Below are 10,340 nucleotides of genomic sequence, written 5' to 3'. Positions count from 1 at the left end.
TTTCAAATTTAACCTGGCTAATGCTAAGCTACATTTCTCTCCCCCAAACTAGCTTCTCAACTCTGACTTCCGTGTTTCTGTTCTTCCATATTCTTCTTTATCAATGTCAATAGTTATTTTTAAAAGACTTTTATTAAAATGTAGCTAACATACAATATTATGTTAGTTTCAGGAGTACACCACAGTTATTCAACATTTATATACCTAAAAAAGTGATCATCATAAGTCCAGCAACCATCTGACACCGTACAACACTATCACAATATTATTGACTATATTCCCTGTACATTACATCCCCGTGACTTATTTGTTTTATACCTGGATATTTGAACCTCTTACTCCCCTTCACCCCCCCTTTTTTTTTAATTTTTCAATTACAGTTGACATTCAATATTACTTTATAGTATGTTCAGGTGTACTGCACAGTAGTTAGACATTTATATAATTTACGAAGTGATCCCCCTGACTGGCCTAGTACCCACCTAGCACTATATTTAGTTATTACCATATTATTGACTATATTCCCTATGCTTTACTTTACATTCCTGTGACTATTTTTTAACTACCAATTTGTACTTCTTAATCCCTTCACCTTTTTCACCCTGCTCCTCCCAATCCTCCTCTCATATGCAACCATCAGCTTGTTCCCTGCATCTATCAGTTTTTCTGTTTTGTTTGTTCATTTATTTTGTTCTTTAGATTCCACATATAAATGAGATCATATGGTATTTGTCTCTCTGTCTGACTTATTTCACTCAGCATAATACTTTCCAGGTCCATCCATCCAGATTGTCGCAAATGGTGAGATTTTATTCTTTTATATAGCTGAGTAAATATTCCATTGTATCACCTCACACCTGTCAAAATGGCCATCAATAAATCAAACAAGTGTTGGCAAGGATCTGGAGAAAAGGGAATTCTCGTGCACTGTTGGTGGGATTGAAAAGTGGTGCAGCCACTATGGAAAACAGTGTGGAGGTTCATCAAAACATTAAAAATAGGACTACCTTATGACCCAGCAATTCTCCTTCTGGGTATTTATGTGAAGAAAGCCAAAACACTAATTCAAAAAGCTACATGCACCCTATGTTCATTGCAGCATTTAATTACAGTGGCCAAACTATGGAAGCACCGAAGTGCCCACCAGTAGACGATTAGATAAAGAAGATGTGGTCAGTAGTTATTTTTGATGCCTTCCTTTCTCCTTCTCATGCAATCTTTTGCCAAGCTCTGTGCAGTCTACACCTATTATCTTCCATGTATATACCCTTTTACTTTTCATTTGTAATGTTCACACCTCAGGTTAGGTACCCATGAATTCCTGGAGTATCAGCAAAGCCTTCCAGTGGGTCTTTCTAACTCTGGCATTTTTTTCCTCCTCCAGTTCTGCCCTGCATACAAGCATCAGCTTGATCTTTGGAAAGCACCACCTTGAACATAGCACTTCCCAGTTTCTTTCACCGCATTCTCACTGACTTGGTGATAAAGTCGAAACCATTCATGTAGCTTCTGAGCCCCCCTTTATAGCGTTTTTACTAATTCCTATATTCAGCTATAGCAAATCAGGAGTTTTTTCACTGCTCTAAATGAAGCTGTTGGCTTTCTGCCTCCTCGTGTTTATTCTTGCCATTTTCTCTTAATGGAATGCCATCTATCCCTCACACTGTCAACCAAAATCCTATAATACCACCCCATATGTCAATTCTTTTTTTTGTTCTGCCAGCATTCACAGCTCATGTATTGTTTGAATCTTTTTTTTTTTTATATTTAGATCTTGCCCATGGTACGTGAGGAATTACACACTTTTATCTGTCTTACAAAATTTTAGGAGGTAGGAACTGTTTCATGGATATACATTAATATCCCTCCGTGTCTACTCCAATGCTGTGCATATAGTCATTCAAAAAAATTTTTTGGATAAGTGACAAGGAAAGATTCAGAGGAATTATTAACAGGCCAAGAAATCGAGAGAAAAGGAGAGGTTATCTACTAAATTTGTAGGAATTTTTTAAAAAATAAATATATATATATATATATATATATATATATATATATATATATATATAGTATAAATAAAATGTTGCTACACAGATTGCCATGTGATCTTTTTTTTTTTCATTTTTATTGGGGAATATTGGGGAACAGTGTGTTTCTCCAGGGCCCATCAGCTCCAAGTCGTTGTCTTTCAATCTAGTCGTGGAGGGCGCAGCTCAGCTCCAAGTCCAGTCTCTGTTCTTAATCTTTAGTTGCAGGGGGCACAGCCCATCATCCCATGGAGGGAATTGAACCGGCAACCTTCTTGTTGAGAGCTCGTGCTCTAACCGACTGAGCCACTGGCTGCCCCTCTGGAAGCTCAGTGGCAGCTCGTTGTCTTCAGTCTAGTTGTGGAGGGCTCAGCTCACTGGCCCATGTGGGAATCGAACCAGCAACTCTATTGCTCAGAGCTCACGCTCTTACTAACTGGGCCATCCGACCGCCCCTGTTTGGGTATTTGTTTTGTAATATATAATAGAACTACTTTTCAGAAAAAAGTGGAAAAGTACACCAAAAAGCCATTATCTCTGAAATCTTTGTAGTTCCTAATATAAATATAAGTGTTCTACTCCACTTCCATCTCTGTCTTCAAACAGTTGGAAGGATTGTATGTAGCATACTCAAAATTGTACTGTCATCTAAAGGTAGAAAATCACTGTGCCATAAAATGTCTCTTGGCACAATTCTGGATATTCCGTCACTCTTGTTTTCTCATTTCATTTGTTCATCAAATAATTTTTGAAGAGCTGGTTTGCTGTGTGCCAGGCAAGATTTCAGGCAATGGGGTTATCCTCAATTCACTAATTTAAAAGACAAAAACATGTTATTAAAAAATTTTATAATCTCACCTCTATCAGTAACACATCATCCTTGATGTGTAGTCTTGCTAATGAACCGCTCATCCATCTGTACCTTTTTTAAAAGAGGACTCCTAAATATGATGAGTGTAGGGACCCCTGACTCTCATTAGTATGCTAAGTTTATGAATGAGTTTACTGCAACTGATAAGACCCCAGAAATGGTTCAGGACTACTTATACACTCCTTTATGGCCAGTAACATGAGTTTATAAGCAAGGTTACTAGCATTAAGGTAGAGTCTTTGACTAGAAGATAAGAAAACTAACCGTACTATATACAATAATTGTTATTACCTTTTAACATACTCAGGTAGCTTTGGGTACCTCCGAGATAACTACAGCACACAAGTAATGTCACCAGTTCAGATTGCCCAAGTGTCAATAGTTATCTTCAAAAACTTTGGTTTTTCTTTTAAAATACGTAGTTATATTAACTAGTATCCTAAAATGAAGAACCTAATGTAAGCCAACAGACTAAAATCCTTGACTTTTAAAATCATATAAGCAACACTTAAATTTAATGTTTTGTTTTCTCAAACTGAAAAAAAGTCCCTATTTTTAGGTTTATAAAAGCAGAGTAGCTAGGTTTTGTAAGATTCTAGGATTATTTTTATACAGGACTGGTTCTCAAAGTGTGCTCAAGAGGAATTCTTGATTGAGACCTTTTTGGCAGGCTCTCCATGAGATCAAAACTATTTTCATAATAATTATAAAATGTTATTTGCCGTTTTCATGCTTATTTTCTCAAGAGTGTATAGTGGCAATTTTCAGTGGCTATATGATGTATAATATTATAGCAGATTGAATGCAGTAGCCAGATATTAAATGATGTGCAAAAATGGAAAACAAATTTTTTTTTTGTTTTGGAAAATGTTATTTTTCATAAAGGTATTATTTATATTAACATGAGTGAATTTATTATTTTTAATGAATTAATGAATATTAAAATTTTTCCCTTTTACTTTATTATAGTGAATATTAATATAGCCCATATAAACAAAAACTATCTGAGATCTTCAGTAATTTTTAAGAGAGTAAGGAGATCAAAATAATATTTATTTCTTCCAAGTTACTCATTGTTAGAAGATTAATAATATATAGTATTTCTGTTGAATTGGCAACCATAGTGAGTTGAGTAGTGTACCCCCAAAACTTCATGTCCACCTGGACCTCACAATGTGCCCTTAGTTGGAAATAAAGTCTTTGCAGGTATTTGGTTAAGGATCTTGAGATGAAATCATCCTGAATTTAGGGTGGGCCCTAAATCTAATGATTAGTGTCCAGAGAAAGGAGAGAGAGATTTGGACACAGAGAGACACAAGGAAATGCCATGTGAAGACCCATGTGAAGAAAGAGTCAGGCAAGCCAAGTAACATCTGCAGTCACCGTAAAGCCAAATGAGGCAAGGAAGGATTCTTGTCTCAAGGCTTCAGAGGGAGCAGGGGCCTACTGATACCTTGATTTTGGACTTTTAGTCTCCGGAATTGTGAGAAAGTATATCTGTTATATCAACCACCAAGTTCGTGGTTGTTATAGCAGCTCTAGGAAACTAGTACAACAAGCTTGGACGTAATAGAAGATAATAGAACCTCTCATTTCCTCTTCACCTTAAGAGAGGTGCTTTGTCTTTAAAATCACCAATCTTCTTTGCCAAGAATTTAATATTCTCAAGAGGTTTTACTTCAGATAAGTACCAGGCAGAAAAGCATCTAATTTTAAAAATAAGAAAATGAAGATAAGAGTTAATCAAAGCTATACAGGCATTTGTACTTTATGGGATACTGGATAACCTAGACAATGCTCATTGGTAAAAAGATTGTGAAAACTTAGAGGGAGGTTGTTGACTTTTAGGTTGTGTTATTTGGTGAAATGGGGGAAATGCTTAAATCAAATATTTGATATTTGGCAACCTTTAAAGGAAAATTAAAGTAGTGTAATGGATATCAATCATTTAATTGACTTGACTATTTATTCTCTGTTATATACAGGTCCAAAAATTTATAGTTTTAATTCTGCAAATGATTCTGGTGGTTCTGCAAATCTGGATAAATCTATTTTGAAAGTAAGTACCAAGATTTTGAGTCAGTTTAAGAAATGTTCCCTTTTTAAAAAAATGTGTGTGTGTGTGTGTGTGTGTGTGTGTGTGTGTATACATATATACATATATATATATTCTTAAACATGAGAAAATGATGGGGTATTTAAAATGTTTATAAATAGTGCAGTAATTGCTAATCTATACTAAACAAAGTAAATCATACACATATGTTGAGAGCCAATAAGAAATTAAGGAAGATTCTTTCAGATCTGATTTAATACACCTTTTCAGCCTCCTTTCCACTTAAAATTTTAGTTTGTATCTCATTATTCCCCCAAATCCCACATGATTTTATGACTCCAAATTTTTGTCCATGGGCTCTCTGCCTAGAATGCCCTACTTCCCTTTCTCCATTTGTCACCTCTGGGACCTTAATGAAGTCCTTTATAACTCACCAGGTTGATTTTCTTGGTGGTTTCACCAGCACTTCATATATCTTTTTAAATAATTGCCATGCTGGGTTATAGTTTATCTTTTTATGTATGTTTACTATACTAGACTGAATTTTTGAAGTAATGTTTTTGTGCTTATTAGTTCATAGTAGACGTTCAGTAAAGAGGTAATAAAGGGAAGGTATTTTTGTAGGTAAATGCTTGTGTACTCTTAGGTTATAAATACGGAAACAACAAAAGATTAAATGGCTACTAGGGAAAAGTAGGAATCAAACTCCAGAAGCCAAAAGAGTTTATGTAACCTAATTACTATTTATACAGATTTTACTTTTACTTGATATGCCCCCTTTTTAGTGTAGCTTTCATTCTTTCAGGCTGTGTGCTTGGGCTGGTTTACATTAAGGAAGATTTCTGGGCTCCATGCCCAAGGACTCTGATTCAGTACGCTTAAGATAGGGCTTACGGTAGGAATCTGTCTTTGGGATAGCAATCCAAGGGAGGTCCAAGGACAATATCTGGAAACATGGCTTTAAGAGGCTTTATAAGAGCTTTTTTTTTTTCCTTGCCGTATGTTGTTGCTTTTTCCATATCCCATTTTTTCTTAAATATGTAATAGGAATGTGATCTAATGAGTGATAGTCCAAAATATGATAATTGTTGTATTTGATTTTAGCTGAAATTCTGGGCTTGGTTTTCAGTGACATAGAAAACTGATTTGCTTCTAATTATTACTAAATATGATTTAATAATTTAGCTTCTAATATCCTTTTGGCCTCAACAGGTGGTAATTAATAACAAACTAGAGCAAAGAATTATTGGAGTGATCAATGAGCATAAAAAGCAAAATAATGACAAGGGTGTGATTTCTGGAAGACTTACTGCCAAAAAATTACAGGTATTTTGCAAACTTTTAAAAAATTCCTTATATTTAGTGGAGCATTTTTAAGACACTATCACATATGAGACGAAATGACTTTTTGAACTTCCATTGAGATTTTATATAGTTCATTTCCATCTACAAGAGTAAGGAAGGAATTGTGCTAGATACAAATGCACACATTAAAATGGTAACATGAAAACTAAATTACATCCCCCAAATGATGTTATTATACTCTGTGGGCACTTTGCTTACATTTTCTCTGACACAACAATCCCAAAAGATATTTTGCCCCATTTTGCAAGTGAAGGAATTGAGGCTTGGAAAGATTATGCAAGTTATACTCTGAGGTTATCGATTAGTAAGTAGCAGAGTAAGCAGAGTCTGGATTTGAATCCAGTTCTGCCCAATTCTAAAGATAATACTTTAGAAAATATGTTAAAATACTTTCTTTTATGTATTAACACATTCACTGAAGCACTGCTTATAATAAAAAACAAAAACATCCTAAGTGGTCACCAATAGGAACATGAATAATTAGATTATAATATGTCTACCCAGTGGAATGTTATTCTATTAAAAGTGGTGAAAAATTTCTGATAAATTGGAAAGATGCTCATGTTACAGTGTTAAGTGAAATTTACTTTTACAAAATCATGGAAACATACTATAATGCAAAAAGTATCTTTGGATAGTGAGAATATGAGCAGTTTCTCCTGGCCTTTTTAAAAATTTATCTGTAGTTCTCAAATTCTCAATACGGTGAGCACATTTAACTCTTCTAACTGAAAAAAAAATAAGAAAAATATACTTTTGAAATTTTAATTTGTGTCAGATTTTGGTTTAAAATGAATGGGAGAATAAAATTAATAATGAAAACAAGAAAATTGACAAAATGACTATTTTACATTTCCCTTTCATAGGATTTATACATGGCTTTACAAGCATTTTCATTTAAGACTAAGGACATTGAAGATGCCATGACTAACACACTCTTACATGGAGGTGATCTTCATTCTGCCTTGGACTGGCTCTGTTTAAACCTTTCAGATGGTAAGCAGATTGTAATAAAATTCTTTCAGTTTGTAAAACCTTCTGAAATAGTTTCAGTATATTGATATTTGTATCGATTTTTGGACTTGTACTTACAGTTTTTTCAGTTATAATTATTTATTTTTAGAAAGGTCTTACCCTTTTTTGTTCTTTTTAGTGTATTCTCCTACAATAAGTTGTAGTCCATGTAAGAAGAAATTATTTGTCTGTGTTGCTTTCAGTTGTTAACACGTTGCGTACGGATCACAAGGGATTTAAACCCCGCCGTACGCAGCGTGTTAATAGTCATTTTACAATGCTCTTACTACAGCAAATTTTCAGTTTGCGTATCTATAACTTATTAGGCTACGTCTCCTTGTTTTGGTTTAGAAATTAGGGCCATTTGGCCTTGGATAAATAATATTTGATTAAGCAGAGAGCCAAGATTTTACTCTTTGGCAAGAACCTGGAGTGCAAATTGCTTGTATGATGATTAAGAATACTACCATATGCTATAACAAGCAACTAAGGAGTGGAAATGATTAAGATCTTTTTGTGAAAATTTAGGAGTATACCACATCGAGGGTGAAATGAATGGCCAAATAGAAATAGGCTAGGTATCATCATCTGATGAGTGTTCCCACTTCTGATTTGAAAATAAAACCTGGTTTATTATAGGATTTCTATTCTTAGGAGATGAGGGGTGCAAGAAAACTAGGTGCTCTTTGTCTAGGCAGGGTTTGTGTGTGTGTTTAATCAATATTTGTGTATTTTACTATCATATGCATGTTTATTTCCATCCCAATTTCTTTTAAGATGCACTTCCTGAAGGATTCAGTCAGGAATTTGAAGAGCAACAACCTAAAAGTAGGCCAAAATTCCAGTCTACTCAAATACAAGCCACTGTTTTACCTCCATTGCAGCCTAAAACCCCAAAACAGGAAGCAGACCCTAAGATTAAGGTAATTTAAGAATTAAACATTAAAAGTTGTATAAAATTGAAATGAAGCATATATACCAGTTCATAAGAGTATAAATATTAGATTGTTATAACATTTCTGCTTATTGAACATAACCTACTTGTTTTCCAAACTTTTCTATCATTGTCTGTTTCAGTTATCTATTCCTACATAACAAACCACCTCAAAGTAGTTTAGGGCACTAATCTCAAGTGGCTTAAACCAACAATTTATTCTTAAGATTTTGCAGTCTGGGCTAGGCCCAGTTGGGCAATTCTTCTGTTCCACGGGGTACCTCCTGAGGCTGGAACAACAAAATTGTTTCTTATTCAGATGACTAGTGCTTCAGCTGGGGGCTATCCAGGCATCCCTCTCTCCATATGATTAGATTGGGTTTCCCCATATGTGGTGGTTCTTATATGACATTTGGCTTCTAAGAGCAAGTATTGCAAGATAATAAGCCCTAATGTAGAAATTTTATCAAGTCCCTGCTTGTATCACTCTTACTAACATCCCATTCATTAAAGCAAGTAACGTGGCTAATTCCAAAATCATGTGGAAGAGGATTACAGGAAGCATGAATACTGGAAGGTGTAGTTCATTAGGGCACTAAACTGAAATACTCTGCATATTATAAAATGTCCGTGAACATGGATGAACCTAGAGAACATAATGCTAAGTGAGATAAGCCAGTCACAGAAAGACAAATACTGCATGATTTCACTTACATGAGGTATCTATAATAGTCAAACTCATAGAAGCAGAGAATAGAATGGTGGTTTCCAGGGGATGGGAGGAGAGGGAATAGGGAGTTGTTATTTCATGGTTATAAAGTTTCAGTTATGCAAGATGAAGAAGTGCTAGAGATCTGCTGTGCAACACTACCTATAATGACAGTCAGTGTTGTGCACTTTAAAATATGTTAAAATATGATAGAGCTCACGTTAAGTGTTTTCACCACACATCACCACCGCCCCTGCCCCCACCACACACACATGTAAACAGGAGGAAATTTTTGGAGGTGAAGGATATGTTTAGTACCTTGATTGTAGTGGTGGTATCGTGGGTGTGTGCGTATGTCCAAACTCATCAAAATGATGAATTTATATGCATATTATGTATACATTATAATAAATAATTAGTATGTAATGTATGTATTACGTTAATATACAGGAAATATGTAAAGTTTTTTGTTGTTGTTGTTTTTTTAAGTGTTTTTCCAGGACCCATCAGCTCTAAGTCAAGTAGTTGTTTCAATGTAGTTGTGGAGGATGCAGCTCACAGTGGCCCATATGGGGATCGAACCGGCAACCTTGTTGTTAAGAGCACTTAGCTCTAACCAACTGAGCTAACTAGCTGCCCCATGTACAGTTTTTTATATATCAGTTATACCTCAATAAAGCTTGAAAACAAACAAACAAAAATCTATGGAAGCATCATCCTTATATTAAAGCCGTTTTTAAGGAATAAGAGTAGTTTTTTAGTTTTTACAGTTCTCCTTCCATTTTCTTTGCCCATTATGTAAACATATTCTTTGGATTATGCAAGTTTAGACTTTTCTTAAAGTAGTATTGAGTTCAATTCATTTGTCCTTCACTGAACATTAAAGTATATGGTTTTTGAGGCTATGTGTCTACTGTTTTTGAGTTTAAAGAAATTGTAAAAACAGTGACACTTAGTGATAGTTTTGACACCTTTTTCTAATTTTGGTTTTTCAGATATTTGTTTTTTCTTTCTAGCCAAAAAAGGAAGAAAAAAATATGGAAGTAAATATGAAAGAATGGATTTTGCGGTATGCTGATCAACAAAATGAAGAAGAAAAGAGTGAGAATTCTAAAAGTTTAGAAGAGGAGGAAAAATTTGACCCTGTGAGTTGAAATTTGTATTAAGCTTCTAGCTGAACATTCCTTGGCAAAATATTTAATTTTTCTGAGCCTCAATATCCTCATTTGTAAATCTGACAAATACCTACCTTTAGGGATTGATATAAAGATTACACAAAATAACACTTAGGAAAAAACATGACACAAAATAACTGCTCATTGGTTGTTAATTATATTTTCCTATGTTTAAAGGGATAATCAAATATT

General features: G+C 34.5%; 1 protein-coding gene across 1 annotated transcript in view; it reads left to right on the top strand.

The window, feature by feature from the left end:
- Nucleotides 1–10,340, top strand: part of DHX29 (DExH-box helicase 29) — a 42,090-nt gene that overhangs the window by 1,835 nt on the left and 29,915 nt on the right. The window contains exons 2-6 of the mRNA XM_019743126.3: nucleotides 4,881–4,954; nucleotides 6,164–6,277; nucleotides 7,183–7,312; nucleotides 8,108–8,253; nucleotides 9,990–10,118. Coding sequence (XP_019598685.3) covers nucleotides 4,881–4,954; nucleotides 6,164–6,277; nucleotides 7,183–7,312; nucleotides 8,108–8,253; nucleotides 9,990–10,118 — 593 coding nt within the window. The remainder of the gene's footprint in view (nucleotides 1–4,880; nucleotides 4,955–6,163; nucleotides 6,278–7,182; nucleotides 7,313–8,107; nucleotides 8,254–9,989; nucleotides 10,119–10,340) is intronic.

The sequence above is a fragment of the Rhinolophus sinicus genome, chromosome 3, assembly GCF_057876585.1.
Source record: "Rhinolophus sinicus isolate RSI-liver-muscle chromosome 3, RSI-T2T, whole genome shotgun sequence".
Classification (NCBI taxonomy): Eukaryota; Metazoa; Chordata; class Mammalia; order Chiroptera; family Rhinolophidae; genus Rhinolophus; species Rhinolophus sinicus.
The sequence above is the reverse complement of the archived record's forward strand: the minus strand, read 5'-3'. Positions and strand labels throughout refer to the sequence as shown.